The sequence below is a fragment of the Panicum virgatum genome, chromosome 9K (genome assembly GCF_016808335.1).
Source record: "Panicum virgatum strain AP13 chromosome 9K, P.virgatum_v5, whole genome shotgun sequence".
Classification (NCBI taxonomy): Eukaryota; Viridiplantae; Streptophyta; class Magnoliopsida; order Poales; family Poaceae; genus Panicum; species Panicum virgatum.
Genome location: NC_053144.1, coordinates 46,412,288 through 46,425,725, shown reverse-complemented (window position 1 = coordinate 46,425,725; position 13,438 = coordinate 46,412,288). Strand labels below are relative to the sequence as shown.

The 13,438-nt window shown below is 49.0% G+C and overlaps 2 protein-coding genes across 2 annotated transcripts; one reads left to right on the top strand and one right to left on the bottom strand.

Annotated features, from left to right (window-relative positions):
* The first annotated feature begins 6,043 nt into the window (after window positions 1-6,043).
* LOC120651715 (putative glucuronosyltransferase PGSIP7) lies at window positions 6,044-9,785 on the top strand. The gene is made up of 5 exons (XM_039929313.1): window positions 6,044-6,613; window positions 7,420-7,681; window positions 8,088-8,289; window positions 8,385-8,532; window positions 8,636-9,785. Exons 1-5 carry the CDS (start codon window positions 6,312-6,314, stop codon window positions 9,177-9,179), a joined length of 1,458 nt encoding a protein of 485 aa, XP_039785247.1. The 5' UTR covers window positions 6,044-6,311; the 3' UTR covers window positions 9,180-9,785.
* A 463-nt stretch (window positions 9,786-10,248) lies between these two features.
* LOC120651716 (putative pre-16S rRNA nuclease) lies at window positions 10,249-12,819 on the bottom strand. The gene is made up of 7 exons (XM_039929314.1): window positions 12,433-12,819; window positions 12,293-12,352; window positions 12,044-12,156; window positions 11,808-11,876; window positions 11,451-11,502; window positions 11,153-11,366; window positions 10,249-10,329 (listed from the first exon to the last, which is right to left on the bottom strand). The coding sequence occupies exons 1-6, from the start codon at window positions 12,730-12,732 to the stop codon at window positions 11,250-11,252; spliced, it is 711 nt and encodes a 236-aa protein (XP_039785248.1). The 5' UTR covers window positions 12,733-12,819; the 3' UTR covers window positions 10,249-10,329; window positions 11,153-11,249.
* Between the last annotated feature and the right edge of the window lie 619 nt (window positions 12,820-13,438).

The window sequence follows — 13,438 nt, the reverse complement described above, 5'->3', positions numbered from 1 at the left end:
TACTTTTAGAGTTTATGGACTAACACAAATTACAAGTTTATGGATCCAAAAATGCACTTTCAGAATTTATGGACCTATATTTTCAAAGTTTATAGACCTAATTGACACAAATTACAAGTTCACGGACCTAAAAATATACTTTTGGAGTTCATGGACCTAACTGACACACCCTTGCAAGTTGATGGAGCTCTGATACATTTTACTCTAAACAGTATCTTCAATGCCATCTGGATTTCAATTCGATCGATCGGGTCAAGGCCAACGACGCCACATGTATTACGAGCACAAGCAGTGTTGGCTAGTGGTGGGGGTCGGTGGCGTCGGATAGTTTTGACGAGCGCACGCGTTGGTTTTCGCAAATGATGGAGGTGGCAGTCAAACATCGGAGCGGGAGTGCCCAGCCTCCTCGATCGCTCTCGCCTCGGCGTCCCGCCGTCCCGCACTCACCGGCGTAGCGTCGAGGACCAGCGGTGCTCTCTGTCCTCCCGTACGCGTGGATTGATTTGCTACATCGTCGTATCACGCAGCTGTACGTACGTGCCTTAGGTAGCAGAGGCGTAGAGCCCGGTCAGCAAGCAAGCTAGTAGCTAGCTACCTTAATTCTTCTGTGACGTTGTGTCTCTTGCACTATAACTACGAAGGTTCGAACAGTTAACATTGGCTGCACTAGACCTCGATCGATCGTGGCCCGCTTCATCTAGGAGGGGAGTATTCGCTACAGATCGGAGTCGGGATGCAAATGGCCATCGGAGCCTTGAAATCGGAGGAGCCGACGAGCGAGGCTGGGTCCCGCGACCGTGTCGCTAGCCGGGATACTACGTATACATCCTCTCCGCGTGGACCGGTCGGATCGCGTTCACACCCGCCGCCCGTAGCGCACACAGGTCGTTTGCTTCGCCGGTAGGCACGGCGTACGCTCGCCGGCCAGCTAGGAGTCAACAAAGCAGCGCGGGGAGCTTGAAAAAGAAGTAAAAAAAGCGGCGAGACTTGGCGAGCGACACGGGGACAGAAAACCGATCAGCGGACCGGTCACCGAGGCAGCAAGCAAGAAGATATTTTGGCAGGCGCGTACCAATAGGATACGATGCGATACGCACGGTAACTACGACTCAACGACCACGAGGAAGAGAGTGGGCAGATGACGGGGAGAGGTATGGGAGGACGCGGGCCGGCCGCGCCGGGTCAGCGGCGGCGTGCTCCGGCCTGCTGGAGCCCTGGACGAGGCCAACGTCGCAATGCCACGGCGCAGCTCCCTCCTCTGCTTCCTGCGTCGGGCAATGCCACCGCGACGGGGCACACGCTACGGGACGGGCTCTGCGGAGGCAAAAGTCGGGGCCGAGGCATCTCCATCGGCGCTGAGCACGACGGCTGGCCACCCCACGCGCACAACGTCGGCCTAGCGTTGCGTTGTTTTCTTTCCACTAGGCACTAGGCAGCAGGAAGGAAGGCAGTGGCGCAGTGCCCGCGAAGGCGACACGCGCGGTCTGCGAGTCCTAGGGATTTTTTCTAGTCTCTGGAACTTTTTAGTATTTAGAAATATTAAATAAATATTAATTATAAAACTAATTGTAGAATCCTGGGGCTAAACTGCGAGACGAATCTAATGAGGTATCTTAATCTATGATTAGCGAATGGTTACTATAGCATCACTGTAGCAGATTATGAATTAATTAGGCTCATTAGATTCGTCTCGCGAAAAAGCACTCAGCTGTCAAAAAACATTTATAAACAGATTTTATTTAATACTATAAAATAGTAAAAAAAATTTTGATGTGATAGGGACTTTTGAAAAAAGTACTGGAGCCAAACAACACCTAACACTTCTACCGTCCGTGTTGCCGGGGACACAGTGCAAGCACAAAGTGGTAAAAAAAATCATATCGGATTCTATAGTGCATTGTAGTACTTTTTATTTGTTTGTGGTAAATATTGTTCTACCATAAGTAACTAGGCTCCAAAGATTCGTCTCGCAACGTACATCAAAACTATGTAATTAATTTTTTTATTACCTACATTTAGTACTCCATGTATGAGACAAAATATTTGATGTGATAGATGAATAGTGAAATTTGAAGAGAAAGATTTTGCAACTAAACACAGCCCATCATGTGCCCAAGAGCACGGGCGGCCGGGCGGGCTTTTGCCGCGTGATGAGGTCGACGGCGAGCCTAGCATCATCCTGGTCACCCCATCAGGCAGAGGTAGGGCCGTACCTAGCTAGTATAGCTTTCCGCTGGCGCCCGTTCGATCCTACCGGGTACGCAACGTATTGCCGCGGGAATGCCAGTGATTGTTTACGGCGATGGCGGCACCCCGCCCCCAAAACGCGATACATTACATAAAGGAAGGCGACGGGGAACGCGTACATTTCATAAAGCCGTCCAGCTTCTGTATGTGTCAGCTATCCGCACGTACAAACAAGAAGAAAATCCCTCTCTAAGTTCCTCCCCATATAAACATACATATCCATGACCACTTCATGCGCCGTCAGCCCGGGGAGGGAATCAATCATGGAGCTTGCCTTTGCGTCAGCGACGCCGGGTTGTATCGACACGCCGAATTGATCAATTCAGACGTGTAGGCGCGTCACTGGCTCCTTCTTGAGCACTACACGGAACGATATGTACTACGCACCAAGCCCTAAAAAAAGACGATAAATAAAACAAAAAAAGAACACAAAAGAAAAGCATATTCTTCCCGTTCTTCTTTTATAACCGTGCAGGTGTTGCCTCCCTCTCGCCGGCGCCGCTCTTATCCGGACACGCCGCGCGCGATCGTGTCTCTTGCGATGAACAACGCGTGCCCCGGCGCGGGCCCCCACCACCGTCCTGCAAAAGGCTGCCAGCTCTTGGCCTTGGATCGCGACGCCGCATCAGAGGAGTTCTTTTTTTTGGGTGTGTTTAGTTCACACCAAATTTCCAAACTTTCCACCACATCCATCACATCTCCTATCACATCGAAATATTAAATATAGCAAATAACTCATGTATGGAGTACTAAATATAGTTAAATAAAAAAATTAATTGCATAGTTTTAATGTATATTGCGAGACGAATCTTATGAGCCTAGTTAGGTCATGATAGGACAATATTTACCACAAACAAACAAAAAGTGCTACAGTGTGCTACAGTGACTGATGTGACTTTTTCTCCCCTTTTCACCTCATCTAAACACAGCATTTTTCTTCTTTTTAAATGAAAATTCAGAGCAGCTTACAGAGTTACAGTAACTATCAAGACAGAATTAATATAATCATCAGAGAGAGGGCAGAGAGGAGCTGCCTTTTTTAGCCTTGCGTCCGTCAGCTCGGCGCAACACGTCGCGAGGATGATGCCGCACAAGTAATAATTAATAATTATACGCCGTGCTTAATTCTTGGGTCCCGTATTCATGCTGCACTCCGTACGAGTAGCTCGTTTAACAACTGTAGCGGTTTGCCGTTGATGCAGGGCGGTTGACTTTATTATGAGCTCCCGACCGCCGCTAATGACCTTGACGCGGCGCCATCAGCCTGTTGCGGGAAAGAGAGAGGAGCGAGCAGCCACACCTCACCTCAGGACGCTGACACGGGCGTAGGGTAGAGGAGCTCTCGCGGCACCTCCAGCATGCCATCATCCCCTGCTCTGCGTCTGCGCGAACCCTTCGGCCGCGCGCTCTGCTCCGCAGTGCACTGCCACTGCCACTGCACACCGGCGTATAGTAAGTCTATTTGCAAAATCCATAGATGTAATTTTTCAAGACGAATCTAATAACAGTAATTAATTGATGATATGCTACAGTGATGGTACAGTAACCATCTTCTAATCGCACGGTTAAAATTCCCATTAGATTCGTCTCGCGATTTACACATGAGTTGTGAATGTGGTTTTGTAATGAGATTTTATTTAATAATCTAAATTAACAAATAAAAGTGAAAAAAATTCCACGAAATCCTAACCAACACACGGCCCCGTCCGGTCAACCTCACGCCTGAGCAGGGCGACCGCCGACCGGTAGGGAACCCACACGTGCGAGGTCGACCGGGGCCATACATGTCCGGGGTTTTTTTTGTTTGCCCCTTTCGTTCAAGCAGATGGCGCATGGCGGGAGGACGGAGGAGGTGAGGTCCACCATCCACGACAAACAACTACTCACTCCTGGGGATTAGGCCTGCTTCGAATTCAATTGGACTTTGGCAGCTCGATTTCACTGGATTTGGGATCTAGCTGCATATGCATCTCTTCTCCTTGACTGTGACCTTGTTTAGATGCCTCTTGTAAAGTTTTTGAATTTTTTTTACACATTTGAAGTACTAAATATATACTAATTACAGAACTTATTTGTAAACTTGATGAATTATGAAGACTAATTAATTCATCATTAGCACATGTTTACCGTAGCAATTTATTATCTAATTATGGTCTAATTAGACTCATTAGATTCGTATCGTAATTTACAAACAAACTATGCAATTGGTTTTTTTATTTCGTCTAGATGTAATACTCCATACATACACTGCAAAATAGTTTTGAAATTTTTTCATCTAAACAAGCCTGCCTGGTGTCCCACGCCCCTGCCCCTTAGGTTCTCCACCCAGGCATCACCTCCTATGCCCAATTGCCCATCACCATCATAGGGGATCTCTAGTCCTCGCCGAGGCCGCACTTCCACGACGGCGCCACAACACCACACGAGGATCTCATCCCCGCATCCCCTCTCGGCGGCCAACGCACCGGGGCACGTACCTTTCGAGACGAGCTATGTGAAAAATCCGTGTGAAATTAGTGGGAAGCTCCTGCTAGTTTGCGCCCTCTAGCACCAGATGTAAATTGGATTGGTTTAGATGGGTAATTTAACTTGACATCAACTGGATGTTATAGCTGAATATCATCAATTGGATTTTAGACGGTGATCCATTCCAAGGTGTGCAAGCAAACAAACCTTGCGAGGAAAGACGGTTGGCCGTGGCGCCGTGGATGAGATGAGACGAAACGGAACGGAACCGAGACGGGCTTGCATCCATCAGGCAGGGGTCAGCACCGGATCCGGCGGGCCGAGATCAGCAGTCAAGTCATTCAGTCATTTATGCAAAGTCACTGAATTGGTTGCCCGGCTCCAGCTCCACTCGAGCTAATTCAGTTAGTCCCTGTTTGTTTCAAGGGATTTATGCAAAAGTCCCAGAAACTTGTGGATCTAAAAAATTAAATAGGTGGAATTTTTTTAGAGCTAAAAGTTCCTTAGAGTCTAAAATAAAAAAAAACTCTCAGGAGGAGTTTATTGTGACTTTTTTTTGCTAGGATTCCAGCCTAGCCCCTGTGGTCCCCCACCCCTCCACCCTCACCCCCTCCCTCCTCCGGCGGTTTGGAGATGGTGCCTCTGCGGTCCCCCCTCACCCTCATTTACTGTAGATTAGGGACATTTTTGTACTTTGTGAGCTTCATTTAATGATCTTTAGTCCCTCTAGTCTCTCAAACAAAACAGGATGAGACTTATAATTTTAGCTCAGGGACTAAAATAAATTCACAGACTTATAGTAACCAAACATGGCCTTATTAGTGTGCCAAAAAGCCATGTCTGCCTGGTTCTTTCCCTAAAAGGGCAGGTCGAACACACCAAGCGGCCTACCTGCCGGGCCAAGCCAAGCCAAGCCAAGCCTGCTGGATTTGCCACTAGCCAGCAGCCCAGCACGCGGCGAGTCGCCGAGCGCGTGTAGAACGGGTCGGGTCCATCCGAGCCGTCCCACCAACCCACCGATTTACGCTCGGTCTCCCTCCATGTCCACGTCTCCGCCTCGTTCCACGTTTCACGATCCTAGCCAGCCACGCAAGGAAGGAGCCGTTCCATTCTGGGCGGACGGTGCCCACGGGCCGCCCGAGCACCGCGACCCGGCCCCCGCGCGTCCAGGTGGGCGCGCCGGGCGCCGTACGCCGAGGCGAGACAAGGGGAAAGAAAGCGTCCGCTGCTCCGGCCGGTCTCGCTCCCCCCCTCCCTCAGGCCTCAGCTCATAAATAAACGCCGCCGCTCCGTTTCCCCTAGTCCTGGCATCCTCTCCCATGATCCCATCCCTCCCTCTTCCGTCTCTCCATTCTTCTCTTGCTTTTGCCGACCAGAAGCATCGAGGCATCCGGGTCATCTTCACCCCCCCCCCCCCGATCCCTCTCCACCACCTCCGGGCACCATCCGCGCGCGCGCACTGTTGTCGAGCAAGGCAAGCAGGCCGGCCTTGCGAGCCCCAGCGGCGGCGCTTATTGATCGCGCGCTGATCAGCAGGTGACGCACCGGCCGGCGAGACCACCCAGCGCGCGCGCGAGAGAGAGAGTGGGACGGCAGCGATGGCGGCGGGGCTGCCGCCGGCCTCCGAGCGGCGGCTTGCGGCGGTGCTGCTGCTGCTTCTCGGGGTGACCGCGGCGGCGGCTTCAGCCGGCGAGCGGCGGGGCCTGGCGGCGCGGGTGGAGGGCCCGGCGGCGCGGCGCCGCCACGCGTACGCCGCGATGATGTACATGGGCACGCCGCGGGACTACGAGTTCTACGTCGCCGTGCGGGTGATGATGCGCTCCCTCACCAGGGTCCGCGCCGACGCCGACCGCGTCCTCATCGCCTCCGCCGACGTGCCGCGCGACTGGGTCCGCGCAATGTGAGTAGCACCACCTCTGACCTCCCCCCCACACCGCCTGCCGCCTTCCTCCGCTCCCCGCGCAGCGTCTCCAATGTTGGACCCGGACAGTTGGACTCCCCACTTGCTTAATCACCCATCCTTAAATCCCAGCTTTCAAGCCATTCCTATTTCCTAGAGGAGTAGAGGGAAGAAAGTATCCAACCCAACCATTTCAAGCAGACGCAGTGCGGTAGAAAGTGGGGGAGCACGAGGACTTAGCAGGCTCGGCAAGTGGGGCAGAAGCCCCACCTGCAGAGAGGAAGCTTCTCCTGGCTGCCTTTGTTTTCTAAAGTCTTGGTGGGGCAGTAACTCTTGGTGATTCACATGGAGACAATCACTCAGAGAGATACGCACTGCATGATATTTTGCCGTGACGCGCAGTACCATTAGTACTTTCTATAATAAGTCGCCTCACAGAATATGCTGTCATGGGTGCCCTGGCTCTGGTTCCAACCTGTACATGTTAATTAGCTGCTGTCCAATCACATCGGTCAACCTTCCTCTTTCTTCTCAAGAAAACAGTGATTGCTTGCACAGAGGATTTTTTCTGTTCTAGCTAATATGTCTTTTATTGGCCGTTTCAAAGTCAACCACAAATGACTAATTTGAATCGGCGACACTCCCCTTCCCAGTCCCAGTCATGGCTTGATCATTTCAAAATGGTCAACAAAATTTCCTGTGCCTGTTTTACATCCCTAGGAACTTAACTGTTTCAGTGCTCCAGTAGTTTCTTACGGCAAAATGTGAAATGAGCAGATATTGACGATAAATGGGAACGTGTGCAGGACAGAGGAGGATGGTGTGAGGGTGGTGATAGTGGAGAACCTCAGGAATCCTTATGCGAGCAGTCTAGGAGGGATCAACAGGAGGTTCAAGCTGACGCTGAACAAGCTTTACGCGTGGACCCTGGTTGACTACGAGCGTGTCGTCATGATTGATTCCGACAACATCTTCCTCCAGAACACCGACGAGCTGTTCCAGTGTGGGCAGTTCTGCGCTGTTTTCATCAACCCGTGCTACTTCCACACTGGTCTTTTCGTGCTCCAGGTATGACCCTAATTTTTTCTGTTCCACCTGTCACCTGTCCAATATGGCCAAAATTTGCAGTATACTGCACGAAATGGTCTTGTTGGCTTAGTTATGTCATTCGAGACGCTCTTTAGTCTAGTAACAGTATGAATCCTAAATTGAACCAATCTCCCTGCATATACTATACAGCTGTGTTAACGATGGTATGAATTCGTAATGGCTAATTGAGCTCGAATAATAGATTTGAGTATGCATTGACACTCCCAAAAATGAACTAAAAGTCTTCTGTTTGTATGGATGATCTGTAGACAATGGCAACCGTCCACAAATTGATTTCTGTTAAATTCACTTGCCTGACATATTTTGTGCTCGCACGTATGCAATGGCCAAGTGGACTAACCTTGGATTCTTCTTCAATCCGCAGCCTTCTATGGATGTATTCAAGGGCATGCTTCATGACCTGGAGATTGGCCGTGAAAACTCTGATGGTGCTGACCAAGGCTTTCTGGTTGGGTGCTACCCAGACTTGCTCGACAAACCAATGTTTCACCCTCCTGAGAATGGCACAAAGCTCAACGGGACCTATCGCCTTCCTCTCGGCTATCAAATGGATGCATCCTACTACTGTGAGTGCCATAGCTGCATAGCTTCAAGACCAACACACCTGCATGTGGCTATTGCTTCTTCAGATTTTAACCACCCTTCTGATGGAACATTGCAGATCTCAAGCTGCATTGGCATGTCCCGTGTGGGCCAAACAGTGTGATCACATTTCCCAGCGCCCCTTGGTTCAAACCTTGGTACTGGTGGTCCTGGCCAATCTTGCCACTGGGACTTTCCTGGCACAAGCAGCGCTGGGATGATCTCGGGTGAGTCAAATAAAACAACATAGAAGCAAATTATGTACTTGAGCAGACAGAAAACTTGTTTTCTATTCTGTCCACTTAATATTTTCGTGCTTATATTTCACAGGTATGCTGCTGAAATGCCAGTAATTCTGATGGAAGTTTTAATGTACATAGTGATCATAACAATCACTAGATTGGCAAGGCCAGGGATGACAAAACTGTGTTATAACCGGCGACCTGAGAAGCAAAATGCCCTGGTGCAGTGGCTGATCAAGATGACTGTGATTGTGGCTATGGTGGCTGCATATTCCATTCCTTTCTTTGTGATCCCACGCACCGTTCATCCCATCATGGGCTGGTCCATCTACCTATTTGGCGCACTAGCCCTTTCAGTGCTCGTGATCAATGTTTTTCTGCTGCCACCACTTGCCGTGCTTACGACCTGGCTTGCGATTGTTGGTATGCTCTTTGTTATGGCATTCCCATGGTATCGTGATGGTGTTGTGAGGGTTCTGGCAATCTTTGGGTACGCGTTCTGCTCTGCACCTTTCTTGTGGACATCCCTGGTGAGGATGATGGACTCACTGCAGACGATGCTTGAGAGGGATCCATTCTTCCCTCGGCTTGGTGAACCGACGCAGGATACTGAATTCAGCAAGCTTTACTGATTCTATTTTGCACCGATTTGAGATGCTTCATCAACACTTGGACAACTGATCTGGATCGGCTAATTCTTGATTCATTCTGACGGTTTCGCTCAGGCATTCTGCTGTGTTGATACTTATGTACAAACATAGCCTGCAGCAACCACGATTGATACAGATACAGGAAAGATAGGTCAGCTGTACTGAATTGGAAAAAAGAACATATTTGCTGCATGGAATCGGTGTGGGGATTGTTGCAAAGTACCTTTGTGTCTTGCCAACTTGGATGATCCGAACTATGACTGAACATATTTTTTGCAGTCTCTGATGGAAACTGTGTAAATATGCTACCTCATAAAGTGGCAGGCTACTGATATATAAGAAATTTGCATGACTGATCTATAAATCATAAACAAATGTATTAGAAAGAAAAAGGCTAGGTAGGAAATCCAGAAAAAAAAAAGATAGCAAAAGGAACTTCCTGAAGATAGCTAATCAAAGTACAGAACTGTTTAGACTTCTAAATTCAGTTAAAGGTGAGCATAGAAATGAGCAGAATCTTAAGATGTTAATAACCTGTAACAAAGAGCAATTTCTGTTGTACTAGATCAGTTGTACCTACCTTCCAAATCAGAAACACATGGTGCCCTACCCGAGGGTATATGCCTTTCTTTACCTATTTATTATAGATGTATGGCTTTGACATGCCCCCACGATATTTCTTTTTCTTATCGTTAATGGCTAGAAAGAGAGGTTGGTGTGGTCCATACATCTATCATAAACCAACTATGTACTGGTATGCTTGCCTATTTGTAAATCCTCTGGACTGTACTTACTCGAGAGAAGTAGCTCCCTTCCATGAAAAATACTAGTTAAGTTTCACTATCTCCTATTCTTCTTCCAGGACAAAGACTAGCTAAGTTTCACTATCTCCTTTCTCAACTCACTATTTCCTAGATGCTCCAGAGTAGTCAACAAAATAAGAAAAAAGTAAAGAAGGCACAGCAATAATCATACTCAATTTGTGTTTTTGTTTTGGACCTATACTCAATTTGCAACTTGGATCACATTGAGAACATCTCCAATAATCATTTATTCATAGCACACCCAATGATGATATGGTATAGAAATGGAAGTTGCTGCCAATTCCCTTTGATTGCGCAAGGTATAAAACCAAAAGGCGAAATAGCCAAAATCATCCCTCAACTATAGCTCACGGCTTAATTTCATCCCTGAACTATCAAAACATTTACTTTAGTCCCTGAACTATGCAAAATGGGTCAATTTCGTCCATCTGGTGATGTGGCGTGCCACCGTGGACCGCCAAGTCAGCGTCCAGTCAGCATATAATGGGAAATACCGTCTGTACCCACCATAGAGCCAGCTGAACTCAGATTCGCTTGCAGCCCCAGGCAAATATCTCAGCATCTCCCATGTTAATTCTGCCCGACAGATTTAATTCGTGGTCAACTTCCATAAAAAAAATCAAAGCACCCAAATCAAATTGAGATCCCACGAGCAGAACTTGAACTCACCTTCAATCGCTAGCCAACCTCCACAATGGGAGCGGCGACCTGCGCGGCGCCCTGCGACGTCCAATGAGCAGCTAGGGTGCGGCGGCAGCGAGTTGGCTGTGAAGGGTCAGCGAGATGGCTTGGAGGGGGGTGCGAAGGGCGGCAACCTGCCCTAGCTGGGAGGCCGGCGCTCGCTGTGACGGGGCTGCAATCTGACTGGAAGCGCTTGGGTTTGGAGTATGGCTCGATGGCGTGTGTGTTCAGCACATGGACTAGGGGCAAGTTGGACATTTCAACATGAGTTGCAACCCTAATTCGACTGGGCGCTGACTTGGCGGTCCACGGTGGCATGCCACATCACCAGATGGACGAATTTGACCCGCTTTGCATAGTTCAGGGACTAAAGTGGATGTTTTGATAGTTCAGGGATAAAATTGAGCCGTGAGCGATAGTTGAGGGACGATTTTGGCTATTTCGCCAAACCAAAACATAAGTCACCGAGACGACATGAAACAAGTGTTTCTTGTAAATAATATTGGATACATTGTCTACAGTTGGATAAAATACAAGACCTGCCTTCCTAAATTTCAGCATCTCGCCTAGACTGGGCTTTTAACTTTTCCTGCAATTCTGGTTGCCTGGGAAGGACAATCTTAGCCCCTTGACCTGATGATGTGAAATATCTCTTCAATATCATCTACAGCGAGAGTAATCATTTTTTAAAATTAGCCAGAAGTAATCGGTCATGCGTAAATTTGTAGAAACATATAATACACAGTACCACTGCAGCATACGCATCAGATTTGACATCACGGGCAGACTTTTTGACACCCCTGGAAGATGAGGTCCATACTCAGACAAGATTCTCAAATTAATACATCAACAATATCATCCGAGAGTTAGCAATGTGCAGTAGAAAATGTTGTATTCTCTAATCTCAAGATTCTACATTGGTCATCTGGTTGAATGAAGAAGCAATAGGTATTTAAATGATCAGATTGAAAAAAATCAGGGGTGTTGAAGCAATATCAAGATTCTCGAAATAACACGTGAATATCAGCTAGATGTTGCAGCAACAGTGACATGTCGAACTGTCTAATGGTCGCCAATTTGCCATTTGCAAAAGAATACGACTGACCTTGAGATCATATAATCAAGGGCGTCTATCGAAGTTCCATGTTCATCCTGCAAATATACCCTCAAGCCCCTGCGCGATAAAAACAAATCCACTGAGCCACTCAACAATCACTAGACCACACATCCGAGCATCTGGACGAAATTTGACGGCGAAATTTGGAAGCAATCAAAGAACCCGCAGTTCAGAACACTGCGAAATTTGACGGCGAAATTTGGAAGCGCACGCAAGCAACGAACCTCTCCGCCGCTTGGACGGCGAGCCGCCCGACGACGCTCCGCACCTTGTTGGACTGCGGCGTCTCCCTCCCATCGGCCGACACGGGAAGCCCGATGATGAGCTCGTCCGCCTCCTGCAATCCGGGTACCAAACGGACGTGTTCAGGACACCCCAAAAGGCCAAAACGAACATGGCGTTCAAAATTTGAAATGTCAACTGTCACAGCTCAGAGCAGATCGAACAGATGAAGGCAAGTGAAACAACGGCACCTGCTGCCGGGCCACGTCGAGCAGCGTCAGCTCCAGCTTCTGCCCGCGCAGCTTCAGAACCTGGCGCCATTCCAGCCCACCTCAATTTAGTGGGGCTTTTTGACTCTGAGCAGTTGAAGCGAGAGCGAGGTGTTGCGTACGGTGAGGGGACGAGGGAGGGTGATGCCCCGCCCGACGGCGAGGCCGGTGCGAGCGTCGCCCAGGTCCACACCGAGGCTGAACCCGCCTCCGTGCCAGAGTGGCTCGCGCGCCCGCCGCCGCGCGTTCGGCAGGAGCGGGGCGGGGGGCTCGCCGGCGCCCTCGGACCGCCCGGACACGGGAGACGCCCTGATAGCTACGGCAGCTCTTCGACGGCGCGGGGGTGGGATTCGCGGGGAGGAGGTGGAGGGGGCGGCGGCCCGGACGAGAGGCCCCAGCTCCACGGCCACCGCGGTTGTCATGGGTGGCGAGGCGGCGAGCCGGCGATAGAGCGGCGGTGGGTGCGGCTGATTCGCAGTCGCAGCATTGGATAGGGAGGCCGGAGGGGGAAGAAGTTATGGGCCGAATTCGGCCTATGTACCCATAGCTTTCTACTCTTACTATTCTTGATGCAAAAAACAACACCGTCCAGGTTATGGGCCGTTGTTGGGCTATCGCTCGCTGCTACCTACTCCCACCGTTTTAAATTATAGGTCATTTCGTTTTTTAATCTCAAATTTGACCATTCCTCTTATTTAAAAATTTTATAAATCATTTTTGAAAAACTTGTATTGATAAAGCATGTCATAGTAAAGAAGTGATATTTTGCACAAGTTTTTGAATAAGACGAGTGGTCGAATTTAATGTCAAAAAAATCAAACGATCTGTAATTTGAAACGGAAGGAGTATTCCAAATGCACACATATCTAAAAAACATATAAAAGTTCCAGTACTAATATTGATATATAAAAAACATGGCAATCGTCTTTCATCTAACCCACCAAAATTTGAAACACGTGCATGATCTATCCATCCCTATTTTTAGTTATGATTTTGTCACCTGCATAATATATAAGGCCTACAGCAATTACGTGCATGATCTTTCTGCTGCTGCTATTATCGAGAAACCCCTCCATCCCACTCCCCAGAGCGGCGGCGGGTGCGGCTGATTCACAGTCGTGTACAGGG